At 37.1% G+C, this 15,068-nt stretch overlaps 1 protein-coding gene across 1 annotated transcript; it reads left to right on the forward strand.

The window, feature by feature from the left end:
* Positions 1 to 362: 362 nt before the first annotated feature.
* On the forward strand, positions 363 to 10,725 carry LOC129232625 (uncharacterized). The gene is made up of 2 exons (XM_054866757.1): positions 363 to 494; positions 10,499 to 10,725. The coding sequence occupies exons 1-2, from the start codon at positions 416 to 418 to the stop codon at positions 10,723 to 10,725; spliced, it is 306 nt and encodes a 101-aa protein (XP_054722732.1). The 5' UTR covers positions 363 to 415.
* The last annotated feature ends 4,343 nt before the right edge of the window (positions 10,726 to 15,068 follow it).

The following is a 15,068-nucleotide window of genomic DNA, read 5'->3' on the forward strand; positions in this document are numbered from 1 at the left end:
AAAAAAAAAAAAAAAAGATTGCAGAACGCAACTATTTCCTCCAAGCCTTTCCAATCCATTGCAGATTACATTTTAATCTGTTTTTGACCAAATGGGAGAGTGGGAGGGGCTACAGTCCCCTAGTCCCCCCCCCCCTTTCTATAAATATGCCACTATGTATAGTAGTTATATTTAAATGTAATGCATATATTTAAATTCGCTAATGTATTGCAGTATTAAAAGTCTCTGAAATTTCGATTTTATGTATTGTACGTTCGGACCTCAAGGGGGGAGCTATAGTCTCCCCCTTGGATCCGCCACTGGGCCCTGCTAATGATGTTTGAATGATGATCTGTCACAACACCGAGGATGACCGAAGAGTCGTCTAATACTTTCATGTGCTTTGGAATGCTAATAGGCCGCGAGGCGAACCGGAATGCCGCCCCAGCTCCCTCCTGAGATTTCCATTCGCGCCGATGGGAGAAAACGTCATACGCTGCACTCATCTTCCTCCGGTAAGTACGTTTCAACTTTCGATCTTACATTTTGCTAAAGTAGTTCGATAATCTGGGCAATCCGATGGGAGGTCTCTGTGACCTCTCAAAAAATCCTTTTTCTCCAAATTTTGCTGACGATTTGGTAAATTTGGAGACAATCTCAACATTGAGATTCTTTTTTTTTTTTAATCTTAAAATTGTGTTTCTTAATTATGACTAATGTTCCTTATCATTCAGTAGCGTAGTCTATAGGGGGGAGAGCAGGGGCGTGCACAGGGGGGAGAAGGGACACCCGAGCCTGAAGGGGGCCCAATATTTTTAAAACTAGGGGTGAAATATAGGGGTAAACAATATGAAGGGGGGCCCGGAAAAGTCATTTGTGATAGTCCCCAAAATTTCTGTACACGTCCCTAGAGTGATACCCCCTCCCCATGAGACTCAAAATTGTACTAACGAACACACATGCAAGGGCCTAAAATTCTGCTTTTCGGCCTTTTGGCTCGAAAAATTTCATAAGAGCCCCCACCCCTTTGAGAAAGTTCTAACTACGCCACTGTCCTCATTAGATGTCATGTATGTATATGTGTGCATGTTCCTATTCTGTCATTCGGAAAAATTGGAAGTTCGTTTGGCGAATTGAGAATTCTTACAGCTCCCAAAAATTTGAGTTCGGGGCGGGGGGTCAGTAGCGTAACTATGAGTTCTAGCGCCCCTGGCTAACTAAAGAAATTGCGCCCCCCTCCCCATGGGAAGTCACCGGAGGTCATTGTGACCTCTATTTTTTTTTTTTTTTTTTGGAAAATTTTGATTAGTTGATTCGACAAATAGGAGGCAGCATTGTAATTTGTTTCGTATTTTCTTTTTTAGAATTGTTTTTATGATGCCCAATTTTCCTTCTCAGCAGATATTATGCTCTTGTTCTTGCGAGTTTTTTTTTTTTTTTTTCATTTTTTTAAAGCATTTTTCAAATTTCATGATCAAAAAAAAAAAAAACTCTTTAATTTTTTTTTTTTTTTAAAATCAGTTGATATGCCGCCCCCCTAGCTGCTGCGCCCTTGGCGAGAGTCACTCTTGCCAACCTCTAGTTACGCTACTGGTGGGGGCACCCCAATCTGGGACCAAGACAATCCGAATAATCGATAATCCGGATAAAATGGGTAATTCGCATAAGTATGGACAAAAAAGTTTGAGATGAAAGAGTCGGAAGTCGAAGGTTAAAATCCCAAGAGTCGGAGTCTGTCATTTTTCCTCAGAGTCTGCAACTCTTCCAGTGTTGCGAAGCCAGAGTAGGACTGAATGATGACGTTGGGGTGTCGGAGTCGAAGACTCTAAAATCCCCGTCCGACTCCGCAGCCCTGCAGATCGAGCCGAAAATCATTCTCAACTAGTATGTTGTGGCCATCACGAAACTTTCTTCTATATTTTTCTTTTTTTTTTTTTTTTTTTCTGATCCCTCCCCATGCTTGACGATTAAGCAATATTCCCAACAAAAACAAAATGACACATGCAAAAACTTGACGACCATCCCAATGTCTGAATTATTGCAAAAGCAAAGCAAAGAGCGAAAATTGAAAGTTATTTTAAAAGCCTTGCTTGAATTAATTACAAATATTTTATTTGTTAGCAAACATAAGATGGCAACAGTTAAAAATTTTAAATCATTGAGATAATGTTTCCTATCATTTCCATACAATTAAAATCACGAGAAATACGCAGACGACAATCTATTACGATTTATCTTTCTTATTGTTGCATTAATAAAACTATTTTTATTCACTAAAAAAAAAAATCAACACCTCTTGGAGCGATTGGCGTCGAAATTGAACCAAAGCCTGTTTACATATGGATTAACATATATTCCAAATTTCAACCAGAACGTAGCATTACTTCTTGAGATAGGGTACTCACAATGGAAAAAAAGAACGGGCGATTGCGCTACCCCCTTTTTAGCTGTTGACACCAAAATAAAATCAGCTCTTATACACTGTTAAAAAAATTTCCTGAAAATAACGGATAAAGTACCGGCAGCAAAGTTGCCGTAAATATTACGTTTCCGTTAAATTATTTTCCGTGACTTAACAGAAGTTCCATTTCTCATTTCTCCGTTTAGTTCTGTTCTTCCATTTATAAATTTTCCGTGATTTAACGAAAATTCCATTTCTCTTCTTTCCGTTGATCTATTTTTAAGTTTTTAAATTTTCCGTTCATCTATTTTTCCGTTTTTATATTTTCTGTGTCTTTACAGAACTTTCGGTTCTTGATTTTTCGTTGCGCTATTTTTTCGTTTCTCATTTTCACATATTTTACTGAAATTTCATTCTTGTTTTTCTATCCTATGTTTAAAATGATATATATAGAAAAATAGTTAACTATTCAAAAACTATTATTGTTTTAATTTGTATTTATTACTCATATATTTTAAGTGAAATATTTGCTTGATAACTTACCTTTCAAGGCATCTATCTCGAAATTTGCACCTTCAGATGAATAAAAATAATCGAAGAGTACCAGCAAGGAAATTAGTGGATTTAAATATAACACCAATTTTTGATGCTGATTACTGTTCGATATTTCCTTTCACATCTCCTCGTACATATTCTGGCGTGGCATGGAAAATCATACATGAAAAATAGAATATTTTTATTTGCAGAATGAGTCAAATAAAATACCATCAAAAACCGGTTGACTTTATCATGGAATAATATACCTGATGGAGAGTACCGCATACCAATTTACTGTGTTTAAAAACAGAATCATTGACATACACGTGAAGAATTTTTTGCTCAGATGATGTATATCCCCCCCGCCCTCGGTGATTTCCGCATTTTTCACTCATTGAAATAGCAACATAGATTTTTAGTGCATAAGCATTATACTTAGGCTAAACATATCAATCAGTTCGTTTTACCCGAAATGTTTTTACAAAAGAAACTTGCAATAATCTCAAATAAGTTGTTGGATGAGATCCTAAGGAAATACATTTAATAATTTATATTTTTTATTATAAATGAAATCCCGAAAGGAGTAATGAATGTTTCCAGATTTCTCAGTAGTCAAGAAAACTTATTCTTGTCAAAATTGTAATTGTATTTTCAAAAATTAACAATCTACTATGCCTTTTCGCAAAAAATATAACAGCAAGAAATACTTTAATTTAGAGATTCTAAATGTTTACCTTCAATCTGTCAAAAAAAAAAAAAAAACTGAGTGATTTTTTCTGTCTTGCTCGCACACCACGACAATCTCCGGTTGATACGAAATGTTGGCCATTTAACTTTTTAATGACTTTCAAGAATACAACGCGTTAGAGCAAAAACAGTAACTTTATAATTGTTCTATAAATTCTAAATCAGCTACCATCGGAATTCTATCAAATGCACATTAACAAGAAAAATACATTTGTATATTAACATGTACAAAGATATTCAACAATACTTACATGTGACCAGCGGTGCTAAATTTAAGTGTCTCCATTGCATCTGGACACAAGTAATCCAATAGCCTTTATTTTAAATGGATAACACGAGATCCTAAAACTATTCTCACCGCTAGAACACACAGTATGACTAACGAATAGAATTGTCGTCGACGACGACGAACGTCGTCTAACGAATAGAATTTCGAAGTATTGAGCAAAATAATACACCGCAATAATATTCCAATACTGACTCAGTAAAACCCACATCAAATCACCAAGGCGATCAAAACACATCTACCTGTCTGAAAATGGCGCAAACATTTTTCCAAACTTACAAAGTCCAAAGGCGTAAAAACATTTTCGACGTAGTACTAGTATATTACTTTCCAGGCATGAAATAGCAAGCTATCTGTTTTGTCTACAATATCTGAGTTGTTATTCTAAATAAGCTTTTAATTAACAACATGTAACAGTGCGAACAGTGCGCTATCAAAAAGCGATGTTTATCATAACTTGAAGGCTAATCAGAATACTAACAAAGTACAGCACAGCGGCAACCCTAGAAATGGAAAAATTCTGTTTTCATCCCTTCCTTTCGTGATATTTCTGTTGTTGGAAGGAAAAAATGCGTTTTGAAGCATTACGGAAATATTCTGTTAAAATCAGTCAGAAAACTACCTGAACTTTCAGGTTTTTTTTAACAGTGTACCCACTAAGGGCTACTTGCCGATAAATTTTTCTTTCATTCCGTTCATTATTTCTTGAGATACAGCAGTCACAATTGACGACAAAAAAACGTTCTATAGCTCAACCCCCGTTTGAGTTATTGACACCAAAATTGAATCAGCACCTGTTCCTGTTAATGGCAAGATATGGACCAAATTTTGTTTGATTCCGCCAGTTACTTCCTGAGGAATAGCAAGCACGCGTAACTCAAAAAACGTCCCATTGCTCCACCCCCCTTAGAGGAATTCGCGCCAAAAACCAATGGGCACAAGTTCACATACGGGCACATATGTGTACCAAATTTCGTACGATTTCATGCGGTAGTTGTAGAGCGGCCACAAAAAACTGGTCACACACAGACGTGACACACATACACACACACACACACACACACACACACACACACAGACAGACATTTTCCAAAAATAGTCGAAATGAACTCAGCACACCTCAAAACGTTCGAATCCGTCAAAATTCGAAATTCGAAAATTTGCACGAATCCAATACTTTCTTCTATATATTAGATATAGAAGAAAGTAAAAATCAGTTTGTTTTACCCAGACGGTGCCGGAAGTTAATTAACTAAGTGTTGCAGTACTTTTGTTTCCATACAGGATGAAATGAAAAAACTTCTGTTGCAATTGAATTCTAGCATGTATCAATATAGTTTTTTAAACTTTTTTTTTTTTTTGGCGTTGATAATGCATTTACGTAATTTAATAATTATTCAAAAAATAAATAAAAATAAATCAATAAATAAAAATGGCCAATTTTGATACTTACAGCAACTTTAGTTTTACTAAACCACTAGTATTAATTAGTTTCAGATCCCATTTCTAACATGGTTCTCACTAGAGAACTACACGAATTTTAAGATAATTTAAAAACTTTAAACAGGTATCAATCAAAAGAGCATTTAGAAACCCCCCCCCCCCTCCTTTTTTCTTGAAGCAAAGTTTATTTGCCGTCGTGGTCCCGATATCCATAGATGTAAGGTCTGAAAGTCTCCCGAAATGTTAAGAAAAGCGTCAAATTTAAAGACTTGACGAGAAATTCAAGGTACCAGATTTCACCGTCTTCATGTGGCAGGACATCCATCTGCAAGGCGAGTGAAAGACGGCTTCCATATTGCTCACCGAAACTCGATCAGTTTGACAACTTTGCCTAAAATTTCTGCAGGCTTTATAAAGAACTATTCTAATTTCGGGGACATGATTTATACGTCGAAAAAAAAAATGTTCTGTTGCATTCTTTCGATTTGTTGCTGATTTAGATTATTATTCACCATTACACCTATCGAATGGTCCCCCCCCCCCCCCAATTCGGCAAATTTTGTCTGACGATTCCGCAAAATTATCATCATTCGGCAACATTTGGAGTTCCACTCTGCAAATGGAGAGATTCAGGCCCTCCCAAAAATTTGCCTTCGGGGGACCCCTGAACGTATACAAGGGTGCCCACTTAGGGAAGGGAGGAGGGGGGGCCATGACTCGGATTGCGCCATTGAAAAAAATTTTTTTTGGGGGGGGATTCGAGGACTATTTTTCTCATTTTTGGGAGGGCTTTTGCACTGAGAAAAATGAAGTTTTCAAAAAGTACATTCATGCTTTCAAATTTTCTTGAAACCTTTTGTTTCAAAAATGAGTACCCATGTTTTCAAATAGTATACTGAATTATTTCATACTCAAAAACGAGTATATAATACTCAGTTTTAAAATTATTACACATTCAAAAATGAGCACAAATACCTCAAAAATGAGCATACATGTTGATTTGAGTATTTGATGAGTATTTCAATGTTTCAAATTTGAATAACACGTAGTCGGAGCCATTTTGCCTCGTGATATATTCAAATTTGAGTACTTTTTCGTCATTTCTGAAATTGTTGTTTTTAGAGTGTGCTTTTTCTTGGAGGGGGGCTACGTGATATTGAGGGGTGCGCCCTTGCCCTTAGGGGGGTGCCCCTGTATACTTTACTCTTGTGTCATCCATCAGCTTTTTTTTTTTATTGAGAAGGAAACTGACAACAAAATTCCGTGTTGTAAAAAAATGTGCTCTGTTTATTTTTTCACTTCTTCAAGTTCTGAAGTTCAAGTTCACAGATCCATCGACTTGGAGAAAGTTCCATCGCCCGGTTTCCTGCGAAAGTGAGAGAGGTGGTCTGACCACCACTTTACGTCACTAACGAGGCATTGCGTGCATGTCACGCGAAATCGATTACAGAGTATTGCATCCAAGGTCAAGTTGAACTATTGAATCGCTTAACATTCCGTAACTCGATCTCTGGCGAGATTTAAGAAAACAAAAAAAGAAACCCGTATTGTGTGTCTGATCTCTTTTCCTTGTAAATGCAACAAGGGATTCCCGCCTTGGTTTGTTGATGATGAATTCATGTTTTCCACACACCAACTCTGATTTCACACTTATGAGGTGTTTTTTTTCCTGAAATTCCTAAATTGCCACTTCTTAGAGAAAACACACTTTACCTATTTCAAAGAAAAATTTAAAGTTACAAATTTCAAAAAAGTGACAATGGCACAGTGGAACCTCTTTTATCCGCCCCCTTCCCCTTGATCCGGATCTCCGTATATCAATTGTTGAGTTTTAAAAAGAGTTTGAAACCAGGAGTGCCACCCCCCTAAAAATCGCGAAGTCCTCCCCCCTCAAAAAGCAAGAGCCCCTCCAAAAAAGAGAAAAATACCCATCAAAACACCCCCTTTTAAATTACAATGTCGTAGTATGCGCCATGACCTCCCCCCCCAGGTGGGCACTCCTGTTGAAATGATAGTAAATTATGATAACTGAACTTTTAGTGCGCTTAACATTCGCTCTTAATTTCTTGATTTTTTGAGCAATCACGATTGCTTATTGCTTTCATTTGACTGTTTTTGATGTCCTATCATTTTTCCCACCGCCACCCTCCACAGCATCACCGTCGACCGGGTCCTCACGATGCTGCTCCTATAGCGAAAGCCGTCTCCAGGTTTCGTCAACATCCTACACTTACACGCATACATACACGCACCTACATACATATACATATATACACCTACACACATACACCTACACACATACACACACACAAACACATACACACAACTACCCACACACTCATGCCTGCACACAGACACAAACACATATGCCTACACACACATACACATACCCCCACACACACATACACACAACTACCCACACACTCATGCCTGCACACAGACACAAACACACATGCCTACACACACAAACACTCACACACAACTACCCACACTCATGCCTGCACACAGACACAAACACATATGCCTACACACACATACACATACCCCCCACACACACATACACACAACTACCCACACACTCATACACACAACTACCCACACACTCATGCCTGCACACAGACACAAACACACATGCCTACACACACAAACACTCACACACAACTACCCACACACTCATGCCTGCACACAGACACAAACACATATGCCTACACACACATACACATACCCCCCACACACACATACACACAACTACCCACACACTCACACACAACTACCCACACACTCATGCCTGCACACAGACACAAACACACATGCCTACACACACAAACATACCCTCCACACACAAACACACACGCTTACATATACACACACACTCGTGATGGCAAAAAACATAATTTGAATTCAAGATGACAAAATTCAAATTATTATTTTTTTTTATTTATTTTTTTTTTTTTGATTGAATGTACTGTGGCAAACTAATCACCACGGCGCACTTTTTCGGCTCGTCAGTCTGACTGAACTGTAAATGATCAAGGTTTCGATTGACTAATATGAAGTGTGGACTCGGTGCGAAATAATCTTATGTCATTTTAAGACAAAGCATTGTTTTTCGCTGTAATCAAAATTATGTCTCTTTATTTAAGGATTTGTTTTGCTTAATACCCATGTTACCCGGATCATCCGGGTTTTCGTTTATCCAGATTGCTTTAGGTCCCGAAATACGAAATTTTACAGAGGACACCATTGATATAAGATAGTGATTGCAAAATGAAAGCAAAATGTTCATCTGGGCGGTCATTCCAAGCTCGTCAACTTGCGAGATCGAGATTCTCGCTCACGTGATCGGTTGTGACGAAACAGTGTTGCAAAGTAGTATTCTAATCTACTCGAACCTAGCCGCAAGTTGAGTTCGAGTAGATTAAAATACTACTTTGCGATATTTCTACGTCACAACCAATCACGTGAGCGAGAATCTCGATCTCGCAAGTTGACGAGCTTGGAATGACCGCCCTGGACTGGACAAATCCCAAATGAAAGGAGGTTTTGGTGTACACTTGCTGGGCAACTTTTAGCGGGAATGTACGAAGCGACATAAAAGGGAATTGAAGCATAACAGTCTCGTACGATGTCCTACGTCATCTCGTGCACAGTTACTGTAAACGGGCGACTAATTAGATCAAACTCGTCGGCTATCAACTAAACGTTTCAAGCGATCCCAGATATGTTCGATCTAATACAAATAAATAGTGACGACCAGCAACAGGCTCTGGGCCCAGCTAGACTGGTCCTAGTCAATTTACAATCCCCAGTGAAGATCAATGGCCCTCTTAAAACCATCTACTCCCTTGCTCATGACCACCTCTTCCGGTAAGCTGTTCCAAGGTTCCACTACCCTGCTATAATAGTAATTTTTCCTAACATCCATGTTAGCCTGAGATTTAAACAACTTAAAACAATGACCCCTTGGCCTGTTTTCAGTGCTAAACTTCAGCCCCGTAACATCTTTCATTTTATTCAATTTAAACAACTGAATCATGTCCCCTCGGTCCCTTCTTTGCTCAAGACTGTACATTTTTAGCCTTTTGAGCCTGGAATCATAATCTAAGTGGGAAAGTCCACTTATTAGCCTTGTAACCCGCCTTTGAACCCTTTCCAATACATTAATATATTTCTTAAGATAAGGAGACCAAAACTGAACAGCATACACCAAATGAGGTCTTACCAAACTTCTATATAAGGGCAGAACTTCTTTAGATTTGTTCAGGGGATCCAGCAGGCCCTAGAAAGTGATAATGTGCAAGAAGCCTTCTGACATGTTTGCTGTGTGCGACCGAGCATTGTCGTGTTGAAAATGGCTCCTGGGAGCTCTGCCATGAGTGCCAACACATGCGACTGAAGCATGGCACAACGTATTATGGTGTGATAGTGATAAAAGTGTCAACATGCAATTATGAGAATGTTCATCTTTTAAATGGCGCCATAATTTCAATGAATGACATCAGTTTAAATTTCTAGTGCAAGCAAAGATCAAATGGTATTTTAGTAACAGCCATAATTCTAGGAGTGACATAATTGACCATACATTGGCAATATATGTTCTTTTAATCCACTAAATTAATATTTTCTCCGCTGTACATTCGAAAAATATTTGTTAAACACTTCACCCAAACGTTGTTTTTAAGTGACTAATTTGAACAATTTGAAAAAAACTACTGCAAGTTTCATGGGCTTCCGAATGGCGCTAAATTTGAACTGATCCGATAATTATTTCAAGTAGAAAGAGCGATTTAATGCCATTTTCGGGCCCTAAAATTAAAGTTCGAAAGGTTCATTTCTTTCTTTGGCGTTCGAACCCCCCCCCCCCCTACGTTCCTTCTCGGGTGCTCAAGTACTTCCCTGCCAAAATTGGTCGTGATCCGACGTAAACTGTGGATTTGTATGGGGAACATATATACACATATATTCTTTGTTTTACTTTTATAGATTTTGTCATAGAATGGATTAAAATGCTTTAAATCAAGTTCCCCCAACAGCAACGAGCTTTCAATAAATGTCTTTTAAAATTACGTCAAATTCACTTAAGCTTTTACCCTGATCTAATCTAGGTCCGATTAAGATGCCACAAAAGTGGATATTCCCGTTGCTGCTGGTGGCGGCTCTACTGACCTTGGCGATGACATTCGACGACGAGTATGATGACGATGATGAAGAAGACAAAGCTCTGTATGGCGACGAAGACAAAAAAAATAACGACGACGAAAAGGACAACGGGACGCGAATCAGAATCAAAAAACGTCGACGACCCATCGATCTGAATATAAGAGTTCCGTAAGTTCGAGTTTTTTAATGTTACACAGTAGTCTCCATTGGTCGCCATAGGGGGGGGGGGGCTAGAGACAATGTTACTGTTAGTTTTTTTAAATAAATTTTGAGCAAAATTGTCATTTAAACAAGCCATTACTTTAGATTTTTTTGAAACTTTTATCTGCATTGATTTTGCTTTTAGAATTTTTCAACGTACAACGATGTATTTTAAAAGATTAATTTCTACATGTATTCTAAATAGTGATGTGGATCGGGTAAATACCCAGTGGTAGGTAAATACTTTTTGGGTATTTACCCAAGGCCTGGGTAAATACCCAAAACTTGGGTATTTTACAAAAAAAAATGCAAAAAGTGAGTCTGAAAATTTTTTAAAAATCTAAATATGAAATAATTGGTAAAACTGATACATACATATGTATTACACAGTTTATAATATTTTTTATTGGAAGACTTGATGAAATTTTGAAAGAAACATATCGTGAAACAAGGAATCCTTCTTTTCAATGTCATAATTGGAGACGTATAAGCAACTCAGTGATGAACTTCAGGATATCAAAATCACAATCTAGGTTAGTCATATCCAAAATGAAAAAAAAAAAAAAAAGGAAGCATGAGGGATGCTTGGAAGAATTTACTGAGAAGTTATTAAGAATATTATGTATACCTACCACATTTGCTTTAAAAGTGATCCTCCGCCGGTACACAAACAACGACGCTACTACCTGACGGCAATACATAGATGGTGTTGCTATGACGATGGATCCAAACAATTCAAATCAAATCGTAAATTGGTTAATTTTAAAATTTAAATTTAGAAGTTAACCAATTGTTTTCTCCACTTTTAATTTCTAATGCTTTCGAACTTCGATAGTTGGAAGTAGCCAGAAGACCGAAAATATGCTTACTGAGATCATTTTGCTCTATGTTAAAAGGGAGAATGCGACAGGCATTTAGTATTTAGGAGGCATTAGTTTGTCACTCACTTTGTATTTGTACTGGTAAAAATTTAAATTTTGTTTTGAAAAGTGAAAAACAAAAAAGAAAGATGGGGACATTGATTAGGCATATCCAACACATTTAATGTGAATATCATATTAGATTGCTAACTTGTTTCACACAATAATTCTTTAAATATGTGATCAAAATACAATTTTTGGACAAAAATTTATTGTTTTGTATATGGTTGGCTATATATATACACAGTGGAGTAGACAAAAAAGTATTTTAGTTGAATATAAATTTTTGAAATAAATACCCAGGTAAATACCCATTTTGGGTATTTACCCGGGTATATACCCTGGGTATTTACCCCTAAAAATAAATACCCAGGTATTTTACATCACTAATTCTAAAGAGAACAAAAGTTTAAATTCCCCTTAAAAGGGTTAAAAGTCCGTCTGAAATTTAAAAAAGAAAATCTTCACAAATTTAGCTTTCTGTTATTTCTTTATGAACAGATGAAGAAGAAAGTAAACGTTTAACACATTAAATTAAAGCCTTGAAGCATATAACTCTTCTTAGGTCACCCTTTCCTCCTAAAATTACGCATTGCTTCAATGAACAGCATCCCGAAACGGAGATGCATTGGCTCAGCTGGTTAGAGCGTCGTGCTAATACTGTGAAGGCCGTGATCGAATCCTCATCGGCCGAAAAATTACGTTTTTATTGTATTGCCGAAAAATGGGGTCGTTTCCAAAATTTTCAAAGTATTTTTTCCTGAAAGAACATGCTTAAAAACATAGGACCTGACCATTTTTTAAACAATTTGTTTAAAATTACTGCAATCGGTGCGGTTTCATTGTTTACGCTTTTGCCGATGACATCACAAATGATGAAATGCCATTCACTGAGCAAACTATTTAATTCGCATCTTTACTCACGTGTATTGGCAACGATAGGGTTGATGGCAAGCGTAGGGCGCAATATTTAATTTGCTTCTTGATTATCATAACGCGGAAACGCGGTAGAATGATACGCCAAAGTGCATCATTTGTGACGTCATAAGACCGCGCTTTGTTTGAAAAATCGGACATTTTAAAAAAATAATTAAAAAACAACTGTTGGGTAAATTAAAGTATTTTGTGGGTATATGTTATTATTATTATTTTAATATTATTATAAAAATATTATTTTGCTTTCATTTGACTGTTTTTGGCGTTCTATCATTTTATCTTCCCGCCGGCACCCTCTGCAGCACCACCGTCGACCGGATCCTCACGATGCTGCTCCTATAGCGAGAGCCGTCTCCAGGTTGCGTCAATATCCTACACTTACACGCATACATACAGGCACCTACACACACACAAACACATACACACACGCATACATACACGCACCTACACACACACTAACAAACACACACACACACACACACAAACACATACACACACGCATACATGCACAAACACACACACACCTACACGCATACATACACGCACCTACACACACACTCATGCCTGCACACAGACACAAACACATATGCCCACATACACATACCCCCCCCACACACACACACCTACACACTCGTGATTGCGAAAAACATAATTTGAACTCAAGATGACAAAATTCAAATTTTTTTTTTTTTTTTTTTTTGCTTATATTCTATCTATTTCAGTTACTAAAAGTAGTACTTTTGACTGAAGGAAACAACCCCGTTGTACGTCATTATTTTTTTCAGCAGAATTCTGATCTAAATTTCCATGAATATATAAGCAAAACACATTGCAGGGTTCTGAGTTAAGCTACACGCCGTGCTAAGCGCAAAAGTCGTGTCTGCAGCCCAGTTCAAAAGGAGAAATTCCCGTTTTAAAGTTTTGCGTCTCCATATATTCGATTCAGATGCAACTTTTTCAGACTTAAAAAAAAAAACTTCCCACTCACAAATTACCATAAAACATTATATTTAAGTAAAATACGTGACAAAGTACAACCTGGTGACCATAACTCAATTTTGATAAAAAGTGCAGATACGAATTTTGTTCTTAGCACGGCAGTACAGTTCTGCTGTTATAATCATGAAACAAGAAATAATTTTAACATAGTAAATCGCAGTATTTAAAAATATTGTAACAGATCCGGTGCGACTTCCAACTTTCTTGAAAGGACGACACAGTTCTTGAGAGAAACACAGGGGATTTATTTACACTATGTACAGGAAAGATCGTTAACAACTGCCAAATTAATCATCAGCTAGTAAGCAAATATCAATCAACACCGTAAACTCAACGGTTACACACGTATTTACATCCAAATAAGCAAAAACACAGCTCGAAAGGCTTCACAAGACAGAGCAAATGCCCTCCAGCGTACCGCTGCAACGATTCACAAGCAAAAACTAACTCGAGACTGACTTTTTGACCTGCGGGCCGCTTTTTATACACATCGAAAAGTTTCCACAATATTCCAAAAGATTCCCGAAAATCGTAGACCGTTATTTTATTTCTTTCCATTCACAAATTTTATCATTCAGAAATGAGGAGACCGTATACTTCAGCCGAATGTACGGGGGCTGTATATTCATTACAGGAAACTACTTAGAGGTTAGGTTACTACAATAATTTTAGACGAAAGATAATTTAATAAACGCCAAATTTAGCTAGATTACGACAAATTAATCACAAAAATAATTACTACTTACAGAATTTGTAACAATATTTTAACAAAATAGAGGCATCAGTTTTAATTAATTTCGTTGCGTTGAAACGTGATTGTTTACAGTCCATGTGAATAGCATTCAGAGTTGGAAGCCTATTAGCTTAATTAATAAGAGCGTTCTGCTGATAACTCGAAGGGCATGGAATTGATCTTCCCATAGGCCAGAAAATGTAGTTTTCGAATACATAATCATTCTCAGTCGAATTCTGGTCCAAACCTCCATGAATATACAATCTTTACTCATTGGAGGTAGGATTAGAGGATTCAAAACCACAGTTGTGTCGGTGCATTAAAATCAGAAGAAAAAAGTTCATATCAGCATGGTAAATCGCGTTGTTCCTTAAAGGTGTTTTGGTGGGTAAGCCATAACTTCCTTAATACTTCATCGAACTTTAAAAAAGTAAGATTTTATTTCAAAGGTTTTTGCACCTCTATCAGTGGAAAATAAACAAATAAGTCACATTTTTGCTGTTATTTTTTAAAGAAAAAATATTTTTTGAATTTCCTCTGTCGAGCGCAAATGCTTCGGAAGGATCAGCTCGTTTCGCATAAAGCAATAATTTTAATCGGGACAGAGCGATTGATAACATAAACCGCGATCACACTATAAGTGGAGGTTACTGTATTGGTCAATGAATTTATATTACGCTCCAAAAAAAGAAAAAAACAAGCATTTATTTCATTTACTTATTTTCA

Source organism: Uloborus diversus, unplaced genomic scaffold (genome assembly GCF_026930045.1).
Source record: "Uloborus diversus isolate 005 unplaced genomic scaffold, Udiv.v.3.1 scaffold_13, whole genome shotgun sequence".
NCBI lineage: Eukaryota > Metazoa > Arthropoda > Arachnida > Araneae > Uloboridae > Uloborus > Uloborus diversus.